A 24749-nucleotide genomic window follows, 5' to 3' on the forward strand; every position below is an offset into this window, starting at 1 on the left:
ACAGCTCCCAACCCCGGCCTGGCAGTTCACTATCCCTCGAGTCTGTGTCTTAGTAGAAGCCAGGACAGCATTAGTAGGAGACATACCATTTCCCCAAGGGCACATGCAGGAAATAAGCCATGCTTCTCAGAGCATGGGGCATGCAAGAAGTCAGTGTTCCCATTCCTGGGAGGCTGACAAGGTGGTTCCAGGGCATGCAGAGGGGACAGCTGTGGTGCCCCGTACCTGTCAGGGGCCCCAGGCTTGGGGGTTAACAGTTTGATTCGTCATGGTGGGCTGCATCACAGAAGAAGCGTGAGCCCCGCTTGGCAGTACGGGCCGTGAAGGGGACACTCTTCAGCACTGTGGCCCAGGAGAGAGACACAGCAGTCAGGCCTCGTGGGGTGGGGGTGGTGGGGGAGTGGGAGGAAGCCCCGAGGGGTTAGGTTGGGCTCTGGGAGCTGGGCCCAATGGGCAGGTCCTGGGAAGAGCAAGGCCCCACCTGTGATGATGTCCTCAATGGTACCGTCCTTTCCCTCGTAAACAGGCCGGTGTTCCTTAGCCTGGCGCCGCCTCAACTCTGCAATTAGCTCCTGTTGTTGCCACTTGTTCCTCTGGGATGGAGTCTAGGGCCAAGCATTAGAGGGGGAAGGAAATCATTCATTTGACAAGGGACTGGTTCCTGTCCCAAGATTCAGTTTGAGAATGCCTCTGCCTGTGCACTGCTGGGAATCCCCCTTTCACATCCCTATCTCGGTCCCTTTGGCCTTCAGTCCTCAGACCCTCTGGGAGTCTGTTCCAATTTTCCATCTCTTTTCTAGCTCTCCAGTCCTCCTCAGCCCCCGTTCTTTGTCCTGACTTCCCCCAGGCCAACTCTTAGTTCCACCCACCTTGGCATCCAGCTTCTTGGCTTCCTGAGCCAGCTGCTTCTCTCGCATTACCTCCTCCTGCTTCTTCCGGGCATCATTCTCTTGCTCTGCTTCCTAAGACCCACGGGGGGGGGGGGGGTGAGGTTCACACAGGCTGGGAGGGGAGGGTCTCAAACCTTACTTTGAGGGTGGAGAGTAGGTGGCAGTGGGACCAGCTAACCCCAGGTGGCCACACTCTGGAGGGGCATTTCCTGCCCTAAACAATGACAGGAAGGGCCTGGGCCCCCACCCTGCCCACTAGTTCACAGCTAAGAGGCCTGTCGCCAGCCCCCTGCCCCTCCCTGTCCTCCATTGCTCCCTCCCCAGAACTCAGAGGTGGAGTCACAAAAGGCCCAGACTTGAAGCCCAAGTGGTGCTGCCTCCCACTGAATTTTGTCTTAGCCAAGCTCATTAAAAACTCTACAACTTACCTTGTAAGAACGAATGAATCTGACAAACACTGGGAAAAATACAGAAGGAGGTGTGGTCTTGGGACTCTCACCAAAATAGCGCACCACAGCATTGTAGGCCTCCTAAGGAAAGGATGGGGGCGGTCAGGCTGGTGGGAGAGCTCAGCTAACACGGGACTCGAAGGCAGAGCTTGGAGCCAAAAGTTGGAAAATCAACCACCTAAGCTTCTGAAGTAGAAAAAATGCCAGTTCCCCAAAGCTCTCAATCTCTAAACACAACGACCACCCTTAAAGCACTGTCTCCCTCTTACACAGAGCCACCTGGAAGGCTCTAGTTGTCCCACCCACTCCGCCCTCTGTTCACCTCCGCTGTCTTGGCATCTCGCTGGAGCTTGTCCAGTTTGCCTTCATTGGTATTGAGGAAGCTCCGAAGGACGCTGTTGTCATGAAGGCTGCACTCGCGCCGAATCAGCTCCATACCCCGACCCAGCTCCTTCACATCTAGCAGCACGTTCTCCAGGGACACTGTGGTCACCAGAGACCTGGCTGAAACCAGCCCAAGGCTTCCACAGTCTTGCCCTCCCCCAGACACAGGATCACTTGGGTTCTCCTACCCATGTGGGCATGGAGTGCTGTGTATCAAGCAGGATGAGCTCTTAAGAGGCAGCAGAAACAAATGGAGGCCGAGCTCAGGACCCCCAAAAAAGTTAAACGGGACTACATTCTTCACAGTGCAGCTGCTTTAGACTTGTATCTGTTTTTGCAGGTGTGGTAGAAACAAGTGCTCTATGTCTACAGGTGGGCTTTATAGTTCTCACAATCACACTGCAATGTTAAAGACAAACGCTGTCTCTGGACCTGGCAGCAGAGCCCTGGCTCCCCTTCCTGTTCTTGCTCCCAGGCAGGCAGGCTGGGCTTGCTGTCTAGAGGAAAACTCTGGGTGGCTCCCTCGGAAAGCTTTGAAGTTGTCAGAAAGAAGATAACAAAAGCCAGAAACAAATGGAACCAAGGGTTCCCTCTCCTCACAGCTTCCTGGGATTGTCCTAGGCTGGGTGAGAGGGCAGGGCCACCCAACCAGGCCCCTCTCACCTGCTGCAGCCTTCTCCACGAAGTGGAGCTCGTGCCAGAAGTTAGCTAGGTCTGGGTACTTCTCCTTCACTGTCAAGGCGATGAAATGTAGCAACGTCATCTTGCGGTCAGTGGACTTGGTGTCCAGCAGCTGTGAGGGAAGGATCAGAAAGCTCAACATGCTGGCTTCGCCAGAGCTCACCATGCTTCCTGCCCACGCTGTACCACCATCTTACCAGATCCAGACTTTGGAGTTTGAAGCCATACACAGCTCCTCGCTTGCTGCTGTTCATGTAGTTCCCCAGTGCAAGTATAATCTGTCCATAAAATGAGAGGGGTGAGCAGCTCACACCCAGCTCCGAGGGCTCCTTTCTCTTCTCCATACAACCCCAGGCCCCCGCCAGCACCCTTTATCCCCTCTCCCCACCTCCAGCATCTGCTTCAGTTTCTGTGAGGACTTCACTGAAGCCGAAGCCGCGATGATGGCATTCAGTTGCTAGAAGAGGAGATGAACACAGTCACCCCAGGCTGGGAGGGAGGTAAAGGCAGGGAGTGGCTACAAAGACTAGCAGGGAAAGTGACTAGCAGGGGTGAGGTGGCATGGGGAGGTAGCAGGAGGGGCCTGTGATTTGGGCGGGGCTATACCGGTGTGAGCATCTGCAGGTTGTCTTGGAAGTTGCCCAAGAACGCCATGCCGGCCATTCGCTGGGTGAGCCGCTCCACCTTGCTGAAGAGCAGCATGAAGCGGTCCTCTGCCGCCAGCTCCTCCAGAGGCTGCCGCTCACGCTCGTACTGCCGCAGCAGCTTCACCTCAGCCTCCGTGGGCAGGAAGCGCATCAGGCACTCGACGAAGTCCACCGGTAGTGTCTGCAGGTCAAACCTGTGTGGAAGGAAGGACCACCTCAAGTCTAGTTAGGGATGGGGAAGCCATGTTCAGGACACAGCACCAGCAATGATCCTGGGGAATCAATCGCTTTCTGTTTAAAAGCCTCTCCGTATCTTCCCTCTGTACCGATGGTCAAGTATTAACACCTGGATGACTTCTGTCTGCTGGCTGCCCTGTCTACTACTCCCCGTCACAATCTGCTTTTTGTACCCAGAGCACTAGGCGGGAGCCAGGCTCCTCCAGGCCTGAACTGCACTAACCTGTACACTTCCTTCAGTCCCGGGTGACACGGCACCTCTTCTAGGAAGGCCTACCCCACCCTGACCAAACAGCCACACGTCCACTTCCTACCTCTATCCTACCAGCCTGGTGCTATCTGCTTGGTATTACTGCACTGTGCCCGCCAGATAAGCATTCTTGGGGTGGAAGTCTGGGCTGAGTCTGCAGCTCCTTATTCTGTGTCTGGCACAGGCTAGTGGATGACTGAAGTGTGTGAGAAAGTAGAAACTAGGGAAAGCCAGACTCTTGGGTGGGTTGCTGATTGTCTGGGGCCCTAGGGCCAAGTCAACGAGAGCCTCACGTGTGGATGGCCCTGCAGATCTCCTCAGCCGAGCGGCCAGCCTTGCGCAGAGTGATAGCCAGGTTCTTGGCACGATTGGCTTCCAAGAGGGTCACCTTACTGGCAGCCTTTTGTGCTGTCTTATTTTTGGAGCAGATGAGGTCAAGAGCAGGACCCTGGGCTTTTGTCTTAAACAAATCTTCAAACTTGTCCAGGTCCAGGTCCTGGCAGAAGTAGGTGAGAAGGGACAACACTCAGTCTCACACTACGAGAGCACAGGCAGCATGCCCAGCATGGGCCCAGTTCTAGATCCTGCAGGACAGAGTTGGAACTGACCCTGACCCCACTGTGGCTTGAGAGCTTTGCCAAGTCTAGGAGATCTGGCTAAAAGGGCTGCCCGTCTCCCAACTCCCAGCCCTCTAGGCCTTAAATCCTGTTCACCTCCAAGATCTTCTCATCGTCAAGTTCACTGAAGACAGTGCCACTAATCTGATTGGGCTTCAGTGCCGTCCAGTTGAAGACTGGTAGCCGGAACTTGGTCTTGATAGGTTTCTTAATGCGAATGGCTAGTTTAGAAAGATGATCAGTAAGACAGAGTCCAAGGACATACTTTCCTTGTTTCACCAGCCTGCCCAGCACCCTGGAGACTCACCTGACAGGCCCACTGTCAGCACCACGGAGGGAGAAGCACCGGGGAGAGGCGGGGCTGGGGGACACTTATCTGGAGGAGGAAGGAATGGTATAGTGACCCAATGGGTCATGAGCCTCTTCTCACACCACCCTCCCTACCTGCCTTAGACACCCGCAGATAATGAGGCCGTGTGGGATTTGCTCAAGCTACTCCTGAGTCCTAAATGACAAACCTTTCAAGCTAGTCTCTAACCATTTCAGTTAAGCTTCTGCTTGGCTATCTTCAGAGTAATCAGGAACAGCAGCATCTTGATGATCTTTGAAGCAGCTTCTGCTCCTGGCACTCCACTAGTAACCTGTGCTTTTCCACGTTGGGTCCTGGCTGAGCCTTCTCATCCTGACTGCCTATCCTTCTAGCCCTCCCATGATGCAATCTCCCAGATACTCCTCCAGGAAGACACTACTGACTAGAAGTTTGGCACCACAAAAACATCATCCCTTACAGCCCAGAAGTCTTGGTTACCTGGTAGTGGAGGAGGGGGTGGAGGCAAGGGTGGAGCTGGTGGAGGGGGCAGAGGCAGGGCTTCCTCAGGTAGTGGGGCTGAAGCCAGCAGGTCCAGGTCAGAGGGTGGCAGGCCTTCACTCAGCTCTGCAGGGCCTAGCCTGGCCTGAACCTCTCCACCCACAGACTCGAGGCCCCGGGCACTTGGCTCCAAGAGGCATCGGCGTTGGAAGGCCTCCTCCTTCTCCTTAATGAGTCTCCGAAGGGTATGCACCTGGTGGTTTGTGTTCTCATATGTCTCCTATCAGTCATTGAGGAAGCAGGGGGAATTAAGGAGTCACAACAGTTGTTGCTACCAAGGAATTAAGAGTCCTAGCCAAGGGACTAAGGGATGTGTGAAAGTGCTCAGAAAGGCACAAATGCATGTGGGGAGCAGGGGAAGACTAGGGTGCAGCATAATAGAAGAGGTAAGAAGAAAAAGTGGCCTGCCTCCACTGACACCTGGATGAGCCCTTCCCTCTGCTCCAGCCTATTCTCACTGCTAAGGCCACTCAAGCCCCCAGGGAAAAGGATTCCCCTGGGAAATGTCCCCTCTGGACCACTGCCAGTCTGACACAGCTGCTCTCTCTGTAACCTTTTGCTTCTCATTACTGCTTTTATTTCATTTGGCTGTGGGTTTCTCATTCATTTGGAAGCTCCATGGACAGGCCTTGTCTTAGCCATTTCTAGACCCTCATAGCTCCCAATACTGTATTTAACAGGGGCTATGCATACACATACACATACACACACACGCAAACACATGTGTATGCACATACATATATACATATATGTATGTATGTATTATGTATGCATATAACAACAGAGCCAGTATAATCATATTCCTCCAGAAGAAAACAAAGGCAGAAGTATAACATTCTAACCAGGTAAGGAGACCAAGAAGAGAGAACTACAATGAGCCTCTGCCATTCTAACCTAGGATGCCTGGTAGAACCTAATAAAAAGCCAGAGTAATGGGCTACTCTGATCCTGGTTCTTTAATCAGGGATGCAGAGCACATGGAGGAGAAGGCAGTCTGGCCTGGGTTTCCAGGAGTGCTTGTGGGTGCCACATGTTCCCACCCAGTATGTCTGGCCCAGTTTCCCTCTTAGACTAAAAAAATGGGTTTTGGGCCAGGAGTTTGGCCTAGTGGTAGAGTGCTTGCCTAGCATGCACCAAGACGCAGGTTCGATTCCTTGGTACCACATACATAGAAAAAGCCAAAAGTGGTGCTGTGGGTCAAGTGTGGGTAGAGCTCTAGTTTACCACTCAGGCCCTGAGTTCAAGCCCCAAGACTGGCCAAAAAGAAGAAGAGGGGAGAGGGTTATTTTCTGGCAACAGTTCACACCTGTACTCCTATTCAGAAGGCTGAGATCTTAGGATTGCAGTTCAAAGCTAACCTTGGGCAGGAAAGTCCATGACACTCTTCAATTAACCACAAGAAAGTCAGAAATAGAGCTGTGGGTCAAGTGGTAGAGCACTATCTTTGAGCAGAAAAGCTCAGGGACAGTGTTTAGGCCGAGTTCAAGCCCTAGGACTGGTACAAAGAAAGGGAGGGGTTCAAAAATCATCAGCCCAACCTTGGGTTAGTGCCTCAAGAGTGAAGAAATACCTTTCTTTAAGGTGACACAGGGAAGAAGAAATAAGGCCCCAGCGCAGGGAGCCCAGGTCCTCACTTCCCCAGATTACTGTACCTTGATGCTCTCCAGCTCTTTCTCTCGCTGCAACAGCTGCTTCTCCAACTCAGCCACCCGCATCATGTTCTCATTCTCCAGGTCCAAAAGCTTCTCTGTGAGCTGCAAGATAGGGAAGGCAGGATTATGTTAAAATCTGGGCACTCAGGATAGCCTGACTCCCAGTCAGGACCCAGGCACTCCCACCACAGTGCTCCCAGGGCAAGTGGCTTCCCTTCACAGAACTCTCTTGGGCCCAGGGCCAAATACATGAAGTAGCAATGGAGCTTAGCACCAGTGGCTCACTTGCAAGTCTAGCTACAGAAGAGGCTGAGAACTGAAGGATTGTGGTTTGAAAGTCAATGTAAGTAGAAAAGTCTAAAAGAATCCATTTTCAATTAACTACCAAAAAGCCTGACTTGAGATGTGGATCAGTAGTAGATGGCCAACTGTGAACAAACAAAAAAACCGAGGAAAAGCCCTGAGTTCAATCTCCAGTACCAGCAAAAAAGAAAAAAGAAATGAAGAGAGGCTGATAAAGTGGCTTAGTGGTAGAATGCTTGCCTAGCATGAATGAAACCCCAGGTTTGATTCCTCAGTACCATATAAACAGAAAAGGCTGGAAGTGGTACTGTGGCTTAAGTGGTAGAGTGCCAGCCTTGAGCAAAAGAAGCGTAGGAACACTGCCCAGACCCCGAGTTCAAGCCCTAGGACTGGCAAAAACAACAACACAACAACAAAACAAAACAAAACCCAAAGAGACAGCAAAGGATGGATTAAAAGGAAATTGGTGGTAGTCTGTCTTCAGCCTGAGGCCACCTAATGCCCAGAATGAAGGTCAGTGCATATGTGTTTCAGTAAGTATGAGTTCAATGAATCAGGCCAGAACCTTGCTGGTTCTAAAGCCTTCCTGTGGCTTCTTATGGAGGCAAGAGGGTCAGCTCACCCTCACCCTCACCCTCAAAAGCAGCCTGAAAGGCAAAAGAGACCACCTACATGAGACACATGCTCCTCTAGCTCTTCCACCTTCTCCAGGGCTACGTTCTTTGTTTCAGCATCTTCCAACAAACCCCCTACATCAAACACGTTGTCCAGATAAGCCTGAATCTGCACCTGCAGCTTCTCGCTCTCCGTGTGTCTTGACTTCTGGGGAAAAGCAAAGAGAGTAGTAGTTGAGGGCACTAGCAGGGGACTGAAGGGGCTGCTCCTGGGAAATCTTAGTCCTCGTCGTCGTCTCCCACTACCACTGCCTAGAGCATACAATCAGCTTCATGTCAGAGTCTGGTTCCAATGGAGTTGCCAGACTGGAGAGACGTCTGCAGGAGGTCCCGAGTCCCACCCCTAGAGAAGATAGGTAGACACTAGAAGCATCTAGGATGAGGTTCTTATAAACATTCCTTGTGCTGGGTCTAAGATTCTCTATCCCCAAATGCTTTCTGATCAGGACCCTGCCCAGCTCACCTGCAGGAATTCCTCTAGCCCCAGCTTGGTAAACTCATACTGCAGGTGGACCCGGAAGTTCATGTCTTCTACTGAGTGCACCACTATGTTGATGAACTGCATACAGGCCACCTGGGGAGGGGCAGAAGATCAAAATGCAGTCAATATGGCTCCAGCTGTAAGGAGTAGCTAGCTCTGATGGGTATGCACTGGCCCAGTTCCTCACCATGAAGTCAATGTTGCTGTCCTCATTCCGGAAGTATTCCATCAGCTTCTCGAATCGATGCAGCTCCTTGCACACCTAAATGAGCAAACTTTCTTAGGGAAAGGATCTGCTCCTCACAGAACCCAAACCCATGGCTTCTAGCAGCATTATGGCAAAAGCACTGGTTCAGACTGTTTAACCATGACTCTATCTAGGGTCTGGGCCTTTTTGAACACTATAAAAGAAGACTTGGGACTTGGACTCTGGCCCTGGGTCTCCTATCAACCCACTAAGGGAACCAAGTAAAGCCTGTGCCCTGAGGTTGGTATTAGTGCCTCTGGTGCCAGGCTAAGAAGAAACACAGGGGTCTGATGTGTCAAGTTAAAAGAAGGAATTCCGCCATGACTGAAGCAAGAGGCCGAGGTCCCAGGGATCCACAGGGTGGGGCTAGTACAGGAAAGCCCTCTCCCGAAAGGGGTCCAAGGGCTCCTCCGAGCCCCTGAGCTTTCAAGGAGGAAGAGCTGTTTCCTGGATTGAACAATGGATGCTAGGAAAGAGGTCCAGAGTGGAGGAAGGGGTGGGACAACAGCTGTGGCTGGATGTCGAGGAATTCCATGGTCTCTTGAAGCACTGCAGTTTCAAAGGTAGATAGGTCCAGAGCTGGGGAAATTCCATACGAAGTTCTCTCTTCCCTCACCAATGGCTATCAGCCCAGGAGACATCCTTTTCCTACGTAAACTTCCGATGGGTTTATGGTAGGAGAACTGCCTGGGGAGTCTTGTGAAGAGCAGATGCCCAGGCTCCAGTGGGTCAGGAAAGGGGCAAAGGGTTCTACACTGTTAACAAACTCTTCTGGTAATTATGATGATCACTGCACTATAGTTCAGAACATCCTTAGCCAGCTGACAGGATTCCTGCCATCAGACCTAACAGGATTGAAGTTCTAATTTTGCTTTACTTCTGTTCCTGCTTTGGGAGGCAGGCAAAATCACTGGAAATCCTAAGAAATGGTGCTTACCTATCTGGCTCCCTGCTTTCTCCCCCAATATACTGAAACATGCCAGCAGGAAACTGACCTCTTTGAAATTGTCAAAAGCAGCAAGAATAATTTCATGACCTCCTCGCACCAAACACACAGCTGCCAGAAGTTCCAAGACCAGAGCTTTGGTCCTAAGGAAGGAAGATTAGCACCTTAATCTGGTCAGCACACAGTTCATGTCCACAACTGGAGTTGTTCTGTAAGGTGGAGCTAGTCTAGTGGTGAGGGAAGGGAAGGGGCGGGTTTTACAAAGGTGAAAGAAGCCACACACTGGTGGCTCACACCTATAAGCCTAGCTACTCAGGAGGCTGAGATCTGAGGATCATGGTTCAAATCAAGCCTGGGCAGAAAAGTCCCCATGAGACTCTTTCCCCTTTTTTTACTAGTCCTGGGGCTTGAACTCAGGTCCTGGACACTGTCATTGGGTTTTCTCAAGGCTAGCACTCTACCCCTTGAGCCACAGTACCACTTTTGGCTTTTTTCTGTATATGTGATACCAAGGAATAGAACCCAGGGCTTCATGCATGCTAGGCAAGCACTCTACTACTAGGCTACACTCCCGGCTCCTCCCCAGAAGATTCTTATCTCCAATTAACCACTTAAAAACTAGAAGTGGTGCTGTGGTTCAAGTGGTAGAGCACTAGCCTTAAGCATAAGGAGGCTCATGGACAGACCCCAGGCCCTGAGTTCAAGCCCTACAACTGACCAAAACCAAAAAGAAGGTAAGAGGAAAACTTGCTCCCACAAACCAGAAGGAAGCCAGGAATACTTCTTCAACAAGATGTGGGGGGGGGGGGGAATCAAGGTTCTGACTCTGGCTACAGGACCTCAAAGCCAGGCAAGACTTGTCCAGGGTAAGTATGACCCACATCTTTGGCAGTCGTTGGCAGAATGGAAAAGGAAAGAACTCACCTTGGATTCTTGTTGTTGAGGCTGAGTGCAATCTCATTGACAGCGTGGGGATGGGACATGACCAGATTGAAGCCATACTGTAGGCAAAGGAATAAGAAGGACCTTAATAGTAAGAGCAGGAGAGCCCAACTGATCTCCTTGGCCACAAGCCTACTGACCAACCTGTCTTTTACAAGCCGGTGTCTTGCTAGCTGTTGTAGTTCAACAAATGAGACAGGAGAAGCAGAGCACTCATAGCTAGAGCTGTCCCTTACCTGATAGTTCATGATGGCTCTGAGACAAAGGATACAGACGTGAACATCATCCTTCTGGCTCACCAGGCGGGAGTTCTTCAGGGCCCTGCGACCAGGAAGAGTGCTGTATCTGGAGGAGAGGGCCAGGCAGTCAGGTGGGTGTCAAGGCTGCTGAAGGAGCTAAAAACACTCATCATCACTCAGATAGCAGGTTGTCCCTTGGCAGTGGCAGAAATGGGAGAAGGAGGACTTTGTAACAACAACCAAGAGAACACAGGAAGCCAGGCATCAGCCTGTGCTCAGCTCTCTGGAAGAGGCCTTTGTTAGCATCTTCCTAGGATCCAAGCTTTATCTTCGGTATTTAAACCATGCTAACACCTGACACCTCTTGAAATACAAAGAACTTGGGTCTTTGTAGTTCTCAAGGTATTTCCAAAAAGACATTCATCTGAGCTGCACTTTTCATAGAGTAGAAAAATTTTGGTTCTCATTCCATTCTATGTCTCCAAAAGGCAGGGCAGATCCCCACGGATGTAAGGGAAACAGAGCAGCTATACCTGGCTTTGTACCACCCCTCTTCAGCCTCAACCATGTTTGGTGAATTTAAAAAAAAAAAACAAAAAAAACAGGAAGCAAGTATGGAATCCGCTCTGCCAAGGCAAGAAAAATGAGCACTCTGAGGGACAAAACCAAAGGAGAGAAACAGAGCTCTAAGAGAGACAAGCCAGAGCCTCCTGTGGTGGGAGAGGCTCTGAAAAGCCATCCAGTCTACTGGCAGATGCTCTCAAAACACCACAGACAAATGAGGGCACAGCAACTCTGGAGAAAAAAGGTCAGGAAGAATAGGGAAGGAAAGGAACAGGCAGGTAGGTTCTAGATGGTCTCTGAGAACTGGGTGGGCAGAGTGAGAATAAGAGATAACAGCAATGAGGGCTGGAACTGGATCAGCCAGTAACGCCTTGGCCCTGCCTGAGAATATGGGGAGAAATGGCTGAGAGTGAGGAGTGGAGGAGGGGAAAGCTGGAACCCCAGGTGGGACAGCACAGCAAAGGACGATGTACTTACCCAGGACAGATCGCTGGGCAGTCAGGGAGACAGAGAGAACAGACCAGAGACAGACGGGCAGGCAGAGGGCAAGAGAGCTGAGCCTAGAAGCAAGAGTGGAGGGAGGAGCATGAGCACTCACCGCAGTTACTGAGACCAGGACTGGGGCTGGGGTGGGAGGCAGGCGGGCAGAGCGAGCACACACATACCGGAGCACAGACTGGCGCGCAGAGCGAGCGAGGCTGTTGGTGAAGGGGGCCGACAGGATGCTGGGCGGCTGCAGGTCCTCGATTGACCTGCTCCAGGACCGGAGTTTGTCAAATGCACCATCATCACCACTTTCCAGACCCTCAAAGTCAAACCTGGAGCATGAAAGGACACACATGCGCACACACAGGCACATACACAAGAGAGAAATTTTATGCTAAGCCCCTGGCAGTCCCACATCCCACTCACCAAGCCTCTAGGGCAACAAGAAGCAAGGGCAGCAAAAGGAAAGCAGAATTGGGCAGCAAAGACTCCATTCTGGTTAGGAGCCACCAATATGGAACAAGAGCAGAGAGGCCGAAGCAGCTTCAGGAGAGGAGGGGAGGGAATGCTTAGAATCTGGTTTCTCTGCTCCAAACTAGCCAGGAATTCCAGGAGTGGTCTCCCCATGGACCAAGGATCATGGGGCTAGCTGTCTCCCTGTACTCTATATGCCTCTCATTTAAGGGGTATCTTGAAGAAGCTGTGGTTTCATATGGAGAATGAAGCCTCAGGAGGAAGTAGGTGACTAGATCCACTGCAGGTCTTACTCATTAGTCAGTGGTAGTGGCTAAAGTGCCCTTGAGTGCCTTGGGAGAGGCCTCATTTGTTCTGGATTGTGTAATTTTGTTAAAATGAAGATAGGGGATTCCAGAACAGCCAAACCCTTTATATTTAGGAAGTGTACCACTGTGCCATCCCAGCACTGGCTTTGTCTTTTCATTTCACAGTGTTAGGGGTTGATGAAACCTGAACGGTATGGCAAGGCCAGAATGCCAGGTAGGCATTCCACCACCTAAGTTACGTCTCCAGCCTCATCACTGAATTTTCATAAAGGCTAAAATTTCTGAAGCATCTACATTTTTCTAATATAGAGATTCCTTGGCTTCAGCTTCCCAGGGGAAGAAATAAGCAGGCTGAGATTGTGACTGGGGACAGGAAACCTGCATGAGTTAGGGTGGCTTCTCTGTTTCTTTTTTCTGAGGTCCTGCAGTTTGTGAGTGTGTCCGGGGAAAAGAGAACAGCCAAGAGCACAAACCCACAGGGCTTTCTCTTAACACAGCCACGGAGGCACACCCCCCTGAGAACCAGACCTACACTTCCTTCCTGTCCACTACCCCCTAAAGGGCACTAAAGACCAGGGAGAATCTCCCACAGTATCTTCTCCCCACAGGACATCCTATTCTGCAAACATGTCCCAAGTCAAGGCATGGACTGGGGCTTCCTGGGACGGTAAATGGTATCTACAAATGCCTGAATATGCCAAAGAAAGCAGAAGCAGGTGCTTGACACCTGGTCATCAAGAAATGGTTAATGGGGTAGAGTGTTGCTTAGCACGCATGTAGCCCTTTGGGTTCAATTCCTCGGTACCACATACACAGAAAAAGACAGAAGTGGTGCTGTTGCTCAACTGGTAGAGTGCTAGCCTTGAGAAAGCCCAAGGACAGTGCCCAGGCCCCGAGTTCAAGCCCCAGGACTGGCCAAATAAATAAATAAATAAATAAATAAATAAAAGAAACGGTTAATGGGGCTCTAGTAGCTATCAAAGGAAACTCCCTGATAGGGAGAAAGCTTGCTGGTGGCTTTTCTCCCTCTGATCCCTGGCTCTCTTATCAGTCATGGCATTCCTAAACACTAATAACTGACTTCACTTCAACTCTATATGGCCTCACTCTTTTTCTCTCATGCTTTCCCAGACCATACTTTTCTCCCTCCAAGTCTTTCCTTTTAAAATAGTCAGAGGCACTGCCATGGACACAGAGCACTGGGGTCCAGTGTGTTCTTGGTTTAGAGCAGCTGGGATTTGTTTACTTTTCAAATACAATAGGCTTATTTGGAAAAATGATCTACATCTTTTTACTATGAAAGTTCTGAATTTAAAAAAAAGTAATTTCAACAAATGATTTTCACTTCTTTCTATAAAAAGAGCATTTGGGAATTGGAAGAACGGCTCCAGGGGTATAACACATGTTAGTAAGCTCTAGGCACTAAGTTCAAATCCAGTACTACCCCTCTTCCCCCCCCCCAAAAAAAAATACTTAAAAGGATAGGAAGGCCAGCCAGGTGCTGGTGGCTCATGCCTGTAATTCTACCTACTCAGGAGGCTGAGATCTGAGGATTATAGTTCAAAGCAGCCTGGGAAGGAAGAATCCATGAGACTCTTATCTTAAATTAACCATAGAAAACTGGAAGTGATGCTGTGGCTCAAAGTGATAGAACGTTAGCCTTGAGCAAAAGAGCTCAGGGACAGTGCCCAGGCCCCAAGTTCAAACCCCCCAACCAACACCCCCCCCCCAAAAGGGATGGGAAAATCACACAGTATGCTTTCCACAGGGCTAGGAATGGGACAAAGGCCACTCTGTTTTAGTAGAGGATGACCTGAGTAAAGTTATAGGGAGATCAAATCTGGGAGAGACACTAGTGTGTATCCCAGAGGAAGTGAGATGTGTTTGATAAATGACAACAGACACAGGGACAGGGACAGCAGAAAACTAAAAGTCTGTAGCTGGGCCCAGTGGCTCACTCTGTAACCCTAGCCTCTCAAGAGGCTACGATCTAAGGCTCAAGGTTCAAAACCAACCCAGGCACAAGAGACCTAAGACTCTTATCTCTAATTAACCTCAAGAAAATGGGGAAGTAGGGCTTGGCTCAAGGGTAGGATGGTAAAAAAGGGAAAAGTCTAGGCCTAGGCCTAGGACTAGGGCTTTTTAGGACTAGGGACTTTCAGTATTAGTGAACTACACAAAAGACGTCATAAAGTCAGGAGCGGTCAGGTACACTGCTCTTTCCAGAGCTAATTCATTTAGGGCATAGATCTGCAGGTATTAGCCACCTCGTTTAATATCACTGTCCTTTTCCTTCCATAGTCAGGTAATTGTGGTAGGTCATGCTACCCTGAGTAGGAATACACTTAACAGTAAAGCAGATACACAGTGAAGACCTAGAATGTTTCAAATAATACTAGTGCTTTGTACACATTCCCATTTAATCCTTACAACCCTTTCTTTAAAGAGGATAAACATGCTTGAGGCCACAGAGAGTACAGGACACAACTGAGACTCAATGCCAGTTTCATTTGACTCAAAAAATGCCTGACTCCTTGCACTACTCTGTGCTGTGTTTTCTATGCTAACTCATTTCTGGCTGCCTCAAAGCTAAAAGGGATACGTAAAAAAGGCTCCCACATGCTTCATCTGTCTGTCCAAGTCAAAAGTCATGCTCATTGCTCCTAGATTCTTCAACAATAGTCTGAAGTAAGTATCTCCTCTGGGGACCCAGAACACCTTCAGAAAGATTCAATTCTACAGAGACGATGCAGCTCACCAAGGAATCGCAGACATTTCCTTGGATTGTTTCCTGCCTGGCATGTTATCGTTTGGATTATAGCCTTCCTACACCCCAAAACATACTTTCTCCTCTACCCATCTGGCCATTCTTGACTGATTCTTATACATGCTCTTGGCCTGCCTGTTCCCTTCCACATCCTATGGACTACTTTCTCTTGTGCTGGGATGCCCTTCCCACCTTTACTGCTAGAATCTCCTCCTTCTTCCTCTAAGTAAAATGAGTCTATATATTCCCAGTGGGTCTCCAACCTTACCCAGGGGTGATACTCACATGACAGAACACTGAGCAAAGGACAGGTAATCCACCAGCACATCCAACCCTTTGTTTTCATCATTAAGAAACTCCCGAACCCACCTGCAAGACAGAAGAAACACAATGGCAATGGGGTCTGCTCAAGTTGGTAAAGGGGTCCTCTGAACCAGCAGTACCCTTTTTGGAACATACTGGAGTCTGGCTGGGAAAGCCCTCAAAATCAAAACCTCCAATATCCCTTCATGGTCATGTCTTATAAGCACAGGCCCATTCAGTAGTACTTGTTTTTGTGTGAACATGCTTCAGTCCTTTTCTCATGTCTTGGTCCCCACTATGTATGTGGTACTGAGGAAGTGAACCCTGGCCTTCATGCATGCTAGGCAGGCACTCTTACCAACATGCCAAACTCCTGGCCCTGTATATTTTTTTCAAATACCACAAATAGTTGGGCGCTGGTGGTTCACGTGCCTTATCCTACTCAGGAGGCTGAAATCTGAGGAGGTTTTTTGTTTTTTTTGTTTTTTTTGCCAGTCCTGGGCCTTAAACTCAGGGCCTGACCACTGTCCTTAGGCTTTCTCAAGGCTAGAGTTCTACTACTTGAGCCACAGCACCACTTCTGGCTGTGCTGGACTCCAACCTGGGTCCTTGTGCATGTTAGGCAAGCACTCTACCAGTAGGCCAAACTCCCCAACAATCAAAGTTTTGAAGCCAGCCAGGGCAGAAGAGTCCATGTAACTCTTATTTCCAACAAACTATTCAGAAAAGGTCAGAAATGGGACCATGGCTCCAGTGGTAGAGCACTAGCCTTAAACAAAAGAAGCTCAGGAATATTTCCTAGGCCTTGAATTCAAACCTGAGGACTGGCAAACAAACCAGAACACAATGAAACCCTTCACTTTGTATAATTAATACACAAATAAAAATTATTTTTTGAAAGAAATTAAGTAGATTTCCAGAGTATTTACCTCTGTGTGCAGAGCCACGCTTTGACCATGACAGCAAGTTCCCAGTTAACTTAAGGTGTGGTCAAGATACTGGCAGAAGGGGCAAAGAAAGATCTGAAGGGGCTTTACACTTCTTTCAAGGATGACAGCTTGAGGAAGCAGTGAGCAAAATGGTTCATGAGGGTTATATATTTAGTCACAGTAAGTCTGGTAGAGCCAGAAAAGGCTGGGGATGACCAGGACACAAAGAACTCCACAACCCTATGACCATTTGGGGTCAGATGAGGATGGAAGACAGGTACATCGAAAACAAGAAACACGGACAATGTATAGGGCATTTTTGCCTACTGCCTTCACTCCATTTAGGACAAAAACCAAGAGCAAATTATGGAAGGAACATTATATTACAAACTCATTCTACTGCACAAAGATATAAACTCTCAAGATAAAAAAAAATCCTTACTTTCACGAGTACTCTGTTCTGTATAAGCCAGCTATATTCAAATGCTCTACAAGGCCACTTTTTACACACAACTGACGTGCGAGGTTGGCTAGCCACACCCGAAAAAGGAGAGAGGCTAGGGCTGGAGCAACAGGCCAGGCTGAGATTTGGCAGCAGGCTCTGGCTGAAAGCTGACTGACACAGGAGCTGCCTGAAGTTAGCTTCCTCTCTGGAGGCCTACAGGCCTCCCATTTCCTGTCTGTCTGCTCTCCAGTTCCCCACCCCCTTCTCATTTCCTGTCTGAATCTACACTGCTATTTTCGGGATCTTGACACTTTGAGGAAAGGTTAAAGGTCACTTAGGCAAGGCAGAGAAACCAATACAAACCAGGGAGGGAGAAGGAATTGCAGGGACTCTGGAATCCAACTTCCCAGCAGGCCCCACTCCAGGTTTTGCTTGCATATGAGCTTCTGCAGGCCCCTGCCACTCCAGCCATGACCAAGAAAGACCCTACTCTTCTTCATCTTGCCCTAATCTCCTCCCAGCTTGCAGTATGTTTGAGCACACTCACACTAGGATCTTAGCTATCCCAGTAACTACCCAGGAAAGTCTTAGGTCAGATGGCACAAACTCCTTAAGTGCCAGCACTATCACTAAGTACCTGGGAATTAAGGACAAAGTTTAGACCTGTGTGTGTCAACTGTCCTGGAGTCAACTGTCAACTGCTCTGTGTGTCCCAGGCCCTGGAGCCCAGAACCCATGTTAGTCTGGGTCCTCTAAGCCAGAAAGGGGGTGCGGGGGGAGTATAGGACCCTGTAAAGTGGGAAGGCAGAAGGGACTGTTACACACTGCTATGGTCTTCTATCTACCTAGACCCCTTCATGACCACACCAACTACAGTAGGACGTAAAGAGGACCAGAGAGGAAGGACCTGTGGAGTAGCATGGGTGGTCGGGACTGTACTGGGTCACTACAGTCATTCTTGCCCTCAATCTCATTGGCAAACTGAGGAGCCAGTTTTCTTTCTGTGAAAGATTCACCAAGGGTGAAGCCATAGCCACACCTTTCCCATTGGCTTGGCTTTCCATTCTGTTCAGATGACTGCAGAAGCCATGTTCTGGCTACACCGCATAGCTCTGAGGCCAGGAATTGTCCCTTTCCTGTCCTCTCCTGTGCTTGTTTCCTTTGTGACTGCTGCAGCAGCTGAATACACCAAGATGACTTTCCCTGTAGAGTCCCAGGCAGGCTCTGCTTGGGGCAGGCAAGCAGGCCACTATTGTGACAGGAGAGGAAAGGCTGATGGTATCATTTAGCTTTTCCCACTCCACTCTCAGGAAGCTTAGGGACCTGGGACTGGACCCAGTAACCTCACCCTCCTTCCTGGCTCCCCTATTCATTCACTGAGGTACTCGCCATCATGCTAGGCACTTCTTAGTGAATGGGAAGTCATAGTTCATGGGAGCTCTGTCCATCGCTTAATAGCATCAAGATCTATAAATACAGGAAATGATCAACTCCTGCCTTACATCTTTTGTGTTGCTTCAGGAAGCTTCTTTGGCTTATGAACTAAAATTTAAAATTGTTTTCTCTTAAAGTAAATAATGCCAGGAACTGGTAATTCATGATTAATCCTAACTATTTAGGAGGCAGAGAACTGAGGATTGTGGTTCAAAGTCAGACTTGGCAAGAAAGTTTGTTGAGACTCTTATCTCCAATTAATCACCAAAAAGCCAGAAGTACAGCTGTGTGTGGCTCACCTAGTAGAATGTCAGCCTGAGCAAAAGCAGCCAAATAAGAACAATAGGCCCATAGTTCAAGCCCCATGACTAGTGTGTGTGTGTGGGGGGGGGGGGTAGCCTGGTACTGATGGCTCATGCCTATAATCTTAGCTACTTGGGAGGCTGAGATCTGAGGACTGCAGTTGGAAGCCAGCCTAGGCAAGAAAAAGTCCATGAGGCTCTTATTTCCAATTCATAACAAAATCGGAAATGGTGCTTTGGCTCCAAGTGATACAGTACTAGTTGTATTTTTGGGGGGATGGGGATGGGGAAGAAGTTCAAGGACAGTACCCAGGCCCTGAGTTCAAGCCCCACAACCTACCAAAAAAAAAAAAAAAGTAAATAAAATGGGCACCAAAAAGTCCAAACAGTCATCACATAGGAAGGAGCTCTCAGTAACCTCCCACCCTCAAGCCTTCTCTGGGCCTCACTTGGCTCTGCACCAGGCCACAAACAGACTCTAGTCTCAGCTGCTGTGGGAATGTCTTCCACCCAAAGCCACAGGATGAGGCCCTCAGGAGAGGCCCCAAGTTTGCCAGAAGTATCCAGTCAGCAGAAAGGGGAGGGGGGGGAAGGCACAGAGTTTGAAGCTCTGGGGAGCCAGAATCCATTCCAGGGCAACTCTGTGACAGGAAGAATAAACAGCAAATCATCCTCAAAGGACACCAGATCCTGTGTAGCAGCAACACCTGGACCAAGTAGAGAGGCTAGGATGGCCAAATTTTACTCACCCAATGTGATTGGTACGAAGAGAGATCTCCAGCTCCCGCAGGACTTTAGTTGACTCCTGCACTCTTCTCCTGAACTTCTGTGAACACAGAATCTTCTGTCACCGATACAGACCCACTCCAACTTTTCGAGATAGTCTTGCCATGTAGCCCGGGCTGGCACAAAACTTGAAATTCTCCTGCCTCATCCTCCCAAGAGCTAAAATTACAAGCTTGTATCACCAACTTTACAGTATAAACAAAATGTTCAGAAAAAGAATGTAAGGATAAAGAGACCTCCAGCCTGAATAGCCACTCCAAATCCCTGGTCTTAGAGCTTAGAAATTCATCCCTTATTAGCTCAAAAGCAGATGTTCCAGTCCCCAAAGGGGTTGTGCCCAAATACAGGACCCATACAGGCAGCAGCAGGAGGCCTGTCTGCTTCATACTTCACCTTCCGAGTTACACTGGGGTCCAAGAAGCTCTGGAGTTTCTGGATGTAAGTGTGGGGGGGATTCTTCACCTGGAACCGTTCCTATAAAGGGAACATGTACACATGTACAAATACATGTACATGGAGAAACACAGAGCCTGAGGAAGGGGGCTCGGCCTCCCAGATGCCACTTGGCCCTTAGCATCACGCAATCCTAGATTTCCAGAAGTTATCCCTAGGCATTTTCCATCTTTTGCAATCTTTTCTTTCTCCAGTAAGTGATCCCTGGGCCTAAAAATGCTTTTCTATGTCAATTATTTTAAGTCTTCTGGTTACTAAAATGCAGGGATTATAGCGCTATGACCAGTACCTAAAACAAAGCTATGACTAGAGAATGCTGTTCTTTGGGTTTAGGAAGACTAAGCAAAGGGGAGCGTGGCCCTGCACATCCAGCTTTTATTTATTTATTTATTTTTGCCAGTACTGGGCTTGAGCTCAGGGCCTGAGCACTGTCCTTGGATTTTTCTCAAGGCTAGAACTCTACCACTTGAGCCTCAGCCCCACTTCCGGCTTTTTTCTATGTATGTGGTGCCGGGGAATTGAACATGGGTCTTCGTGCATGCTAGACAAGCACTTTAACCACTAGGCCAAACTCCCGGCCCCACATCCAGCTTTTATAACTCCAAACCCTGTAACTAGAACGAAACTGGCTAAGAGTGTTAACACAGCTCAGGACGACAGTCACGCTCTTTGCCGAAGCCTCAAGCACCAAATCCTGCTGCTTTAAGCCAGGTCACCTCCCAATCCCCTCCACAGGGCACATGGGAATATACCCTCTCTACTTTGGTCCAACTCCCTCTTCTAGCCAAGAAGAAATTTGGAAAACTTCACAAACAAAAAAATCTAAAAAACTTGAGAATGGGGGCTGGAAGTGTGGCCTAATGGTAGAGTGCTTGCCTAGCATGCATGAAGACCTGAGCTCGATTCCTCCATACCACATACACAGAAAAAAGTTGGAAGAGGTACTGTGGCTTAAGTGGTAGGTACTAGCCTTGAGAAAGCCCAAGGACAGTGCTCAGGCTGCCTTAAGTTCAGGCCCCAGGACGGCAAAAAAAAATAAAAAGAAAAAAAAAGGGGGCCGGGAGTTTGGCCTAGTGGTTAAAGTGCTTGCCTAGCATGCATGAAGACCCGGGTTCGATTCCTCAGTACCACATACAGAAAAAAGCTGGAAGCGGTGCTGAGGCTCAAGTGGTAGAGCTCTAGCCTTGAGAAAGTCCAAGGACAGTGCTCAGGCCCTGAGCTCAAGCCCAGGACTGGCAAAAAAAAAAAGAAACAAAACGACTTATGGATGACAGAGAAGCCCTGAGATGGGTCCCCAAAACAAAATGTTAGGAAGTAAGACTTGAAAACAAATTAAAGGAAAAAACAAAGCTTGAGAATGCTTAAATGACCTAGAAAAGGCCAGGGTATTATTGAAGTATCATCAGTGCCAAAGCACTGCTTGTCAAACCCAAGCAGGTGCCAACCAACTCTTCTTAATGCAGAGCCAAGGGGATAGGTCTCCATTAGAGAAAAAGAAGCTTGGATTAGGACCTCTGAATCAGATGGCACAGTTGACAATTTGGCACAAAACTGGCACTAGCTTGCCCAAGCCCAACTGGGCTCTATCACTTTCTAGCACTAGGCAGGTTCATGAACTATGGGTTCTTCAGATGTGTCTTCTTCAGAGGTTTACTTATTTATTTTGCCAGTCCTGGGGCTTGAACTCAGGGCCTGGGCACTGTCCCTGAGCTTTCTCAAAGCTAGCACTACCACTTGAGCCACTGCACCAGTTCTGGATTTTTCTGTGTATGTGGGACCAAGGAATTGAACCCAGGGCTTTGTGCATGTAGGGAAGCACTCTACCACTAGGTCATATTCCCAGCCCCTCAGAGGATTTTTATGAGTACTGAATGAGGTATTTCAGAGTGTAGTCTTTCATACATAACCAGCATTCAATAAATGCTAGCTATTATTTTTATTTATTTGGAGCTTGAAACAAATAGATCATTTTTTTTCATGACAAAGCTCCATGGCAAAGGTGCTAGCAATGGGTAGGGTCTATCCATATCTACAAAGAAATATGAAAGAGGAAGTTAAAGCCTTGCAGATAAACCTGTTTAAATTCAACTCCTCTCGACCCACCCATGAGTTTCAATATATGCAGGTAAAGAGCTAAGATCGTGGTTCTGGCCAGGTGCTAGTCACTCATACCTGTAATCCTAACTACTTAGGAGGCTGAGATCTGAGGATTGTGGTTTGAAGCCAACCAGAACAGGGAAGTCTCACTACTAATTAACCACCAGAAAGCAATAAGTAGAGCTGTAGTTCAAGTGAAAGAGTGCTAGCCTTAAGCAAACAAACACGCAAACAAAAAGCTTGGGACAGCACCCAGACCCTGGTCTCAACTTCCAGGACCAAGAGCAGCAGCAGGAACAAGAACTAAAACAAAAACAAAAACAAAAAAAAAACCCAAAACCCTGATTCTGAGTGAACTAATGCTCCCTCTTCTCATTTAGCTCTTGAAACTATGCAAGAAAAACCAGGTTTCTTTACTATTCCAAGATTTGGAAAGAGAAGACTAGAGGACAGGGATTTCTCATTCCTACAAGTCTGCAGATGATGAGAAGCACCAGTGAGAAGCACCATGCTATTTGCCTGGAGCAAAGTGAGAGATATAAGTCAGGTCCTTGAATCCCAGTCCTGCAAAAGTAGGAGCACGCTTGCTGAGAAAACTACCCACCTCCTCCAAAGGCAGCCTAACACAAAATACCTCAGCACCACTGCCTACTGGAAACAATCAAAACAGCCCTTGCTGGAGTTTGGCCTAACAGTGCTGTCTGTCATGAGCTATCCCCTTAACTAGGCTGGGTTCCTGCCAGGGCTGCAGTTGATGCCTTTGATGTTCCTATCTTGTATAGTCCAACGCAATCCCCCCACCTCCCTGCTCTTCCCAAGAACATACCTGATCACAGATCAGATCCCACTTCTTCTCGTTGTCATACTGCCGCAGGAGCCGGGCCTTGTCAGGAGGCAGGTTCATAGAGCTCTGAAGAATACAAACGAACAGACTGAATCCCTGCCTACATGTGCACATGCATACACACAAGCATGTAAACACACACAAGCATGTGCCTGAAGAGCAGGAAGGCTAGACTGTACCTGCCTCCCCCTTCTAGGCTACCAGACTCCACCTTGACTCTGATGCTGCTAACACAGCCTAAAATGGTAACATTGCTCTCCTGTCTTCCTACTGTAATAGATTTGGTGAACAATGTCTTCTAAACCATAGATGATAAAATAGATGGTGTAAGGTCTGCCGAGAGGAAACTCCATGCAGTTCAAGAGAAGAGGGTTTATTGTGAAAGGAAGAAAGCAGACCTCCAGTCACCCAAGATAGAATGGGGCGGAGCAAGAGACAGTATAGTGGGAGGAGAGAGATTATGTAGGGGCAGGGGTGTGGCCACAACAGAAGTGGAGGTGACCTCAGAGAATAGGGAAATACCTCAGTCTGGGGTCCCCCTCACCCCCAGGGATGCCAGTTGCCAGGGCTAGGGGTGCTGGGTGGGGATTTCTAGGGTGCGGGGGTGGGGGGATAGAGCCAAGGGAAGGGGCCATTGCTTCCAGGTGGACCTGACAGATGGTAATGAAGACAAATTAACCTTTTTAAAATGGAAATGAGGAGATTTACATAGAGTAGAATATACCAGAAGTTATTGCAAGTAAATTTCATAAATGCTTCATCAAGCTTTCATTTCTTACATTCCATGTATATATGCACATGTATGTAAAATGTACTTCTTTTTTTTTTTTTTTTTTTTTGCCAGTCTTGGAATTAAGCTCAGGGCCTGAGCAATGTCCATGGACTTTCTCAAGGCTAGAGCTCTACCACTTGAGCCTCAGCACCACTTCTGGCTTTTTTCTATGTATGTGGTACCGAGGAATCGAACCCGGGTCTTCATGCATGCTAGGCAAGCACTTTAACCACTAGGCCAAACTCCTGGCCTGTAAAATGTACTTTTTAAGATGAGACGAAGCAGGGCACGGTGGCTCATGCCTGTAATCCTAGCTACTCAGGATGCTGAGGTCTGAGGATCATGGTTCAAAGCCAATCTGGGCACTAAAAAGTCCCTAAGACTCTTATCTCCAATTAATCACCAGAAAACCAGTGGCTCAAGGGGTAGGGTGGTAGCCTTGAGCTTAAGTGCTCAGGGACAGCACCCAGGCCCAGAGTTCAAATCCCACGACCAAAAAAACAAAACAAAACAAAAAAAAACATGAGATGGTTCAAAACTTTGAGAGCCACCAATTCTAAGAAGAGAAGTAGAATACATTTTTCTACCACTGTCTAAGACAGGTGCCATTACTGTGCTGCATACATGCATGAATGAGTGAGCTCTGACTCTCCACCAACTATCTAAGTGCCACCACCTTCACTCTCTCTCTTGCACAAGTCAGATGCAAATAATGAGAAGGGCATTGTAAAAGCATGACAAAGAGAGCTGCTCAAATACTTTTAGAAAAATGTTTACCTAAGTAAATTTAAGACTTGCCAAGTGCCGTGGCTGGCGGCTCAAGCCTGTTATCCTAGCTACTCACGAGGCTGCAATCTAAGGACTGCAGTTCAAAGCCTATCTGGGCAGAAAAGTGCCTGTGAGACTAAAACTGGAAGTGGTGCTGTGGCATAATTGTTAGAGCGCTAGCCTTGAGCACCAAAAGGCTCAGGGACAGTGCCCAGGCTCTGAGTTCAAGCCCTACAACTGGAAACAAAAATAAGTTTAGGACTTGGCCAGAAGCATAGCCTGGTGGTAGAGTTCTCGGCTAGCATGCATGAAACCCTAGATTGGATTCCTCAGTACTACATACACAGAAAAAACCAGAAGTGGTGCTGTGGCCTATAGGGCAGAGCTGTAGCCTTGAGCAAAACGTGTGTCCAAGGACAGTGCCCAGGCCCTGAGTTCAAGCCCCAGGACTGGTTTTAAAAAAAGTTTAGGACTTTAAGTATTAGTGTTAAACTATTTATGACACTTTTC

The 24749-nt window shown here is 48.6% G+C and overlaps 1 protein-coding gene across 5 annotated transcripts in view; it reads right to left on the reverse strand.

Moving 5' to 3' along the window:
- Positions 1-24749, reverse strand: part of Fmnl3 (formin like 3) — a 60641-nt gene that overhangs the window by 1135 nt on the left and 34757 nt on the right. The window contains exons 2-26 of one of the 5 annotated variants that reach the window (XM_090325345.1): positions 22682-22765; positions 19699-19779; positions 19269-19345; positions 15392-15475; positions 11737-11889; positions 10505-10613; positions 10251-10327; positions 9376-9469; positions 8321-8395; positions 8116-8226; positions 7651-7797; positions 6676-6777; positions 4964-5243; positions 4463-4531; positions 4252-4376; positions 3832-4034; positions 3011-3245; positions 2793-2861; positions 2602-2682; positions 2387-2516; positions 1662-1822; positions 1319-1420; positions 870-962; positions 482-605; positions 226-342 (exon numbers count right to left, since the gene is read on the reverse strand). In XM_090325345.1, coding sequence (XP_090181471.1) covers positions 251-342; positions 482-605; positions 870-962; positions 1319-1420; positions 1662-1822; positions 2387-2516; positions 2602-2682; positions 2793-2861; positions 3011-3245; positions 3832-4034; positions 4252-4376; positions 4463-4531; positions 4964-5243; positions 6676-6777; positions 7651-7797; positions 8116-8226; positions 8321-8395; positions 9376-9469; positions 10251-10327; positions 10505-10613; positions 11737-11889; positions 15392-15475; positions 19269-19345; positions 19699-19779; positions 22682-22765 — 2958 coding nt within the window. In that variant the 3' untranslated portion in view covers positions 226-250. Of the gene's footprint in view, positions 1-225; positions 343-481; positions 606-869; positions 963-1318; positions 1421-1661; positions 1823-2386; positions 2517-2601; positions 2683-2792; positions 2862-3010; positions 3246-3831; positions 4035-4251; positions 4377-4462; positions 4532-4963; positions 5244-6675; positions 6778-7650; positions 7801-8115; positions 8227-8320; positions 8396-9375; positions 9470-10250; positions 10328-10504; positions 10614-11736; positions 11890-15391; positions 15476-19268; positions 19346-19698; positions 19780-22681; positions 22766-24749 lie in introns of all 5 variants that reach the window. The other 4 variants (XM_090325338.1, XM_090325352.1, XM_090325359.1 and 1 more) reach the window with 4 other exon arrangements.

Source organism: Megascapheus bottae, chromosome 2, assembly GCF_031878675.1.
Source record: "Megascapheus bottae isolate mThoBot1 chromosome 2, mThoBot2.hap1, whole genome shotgun sequence".
NCBI lineage: Eukaryota > Metazoa > Chordata > Mammalia > Rodentia > Geomyidae > Megascapheus > Megascapheus bottae.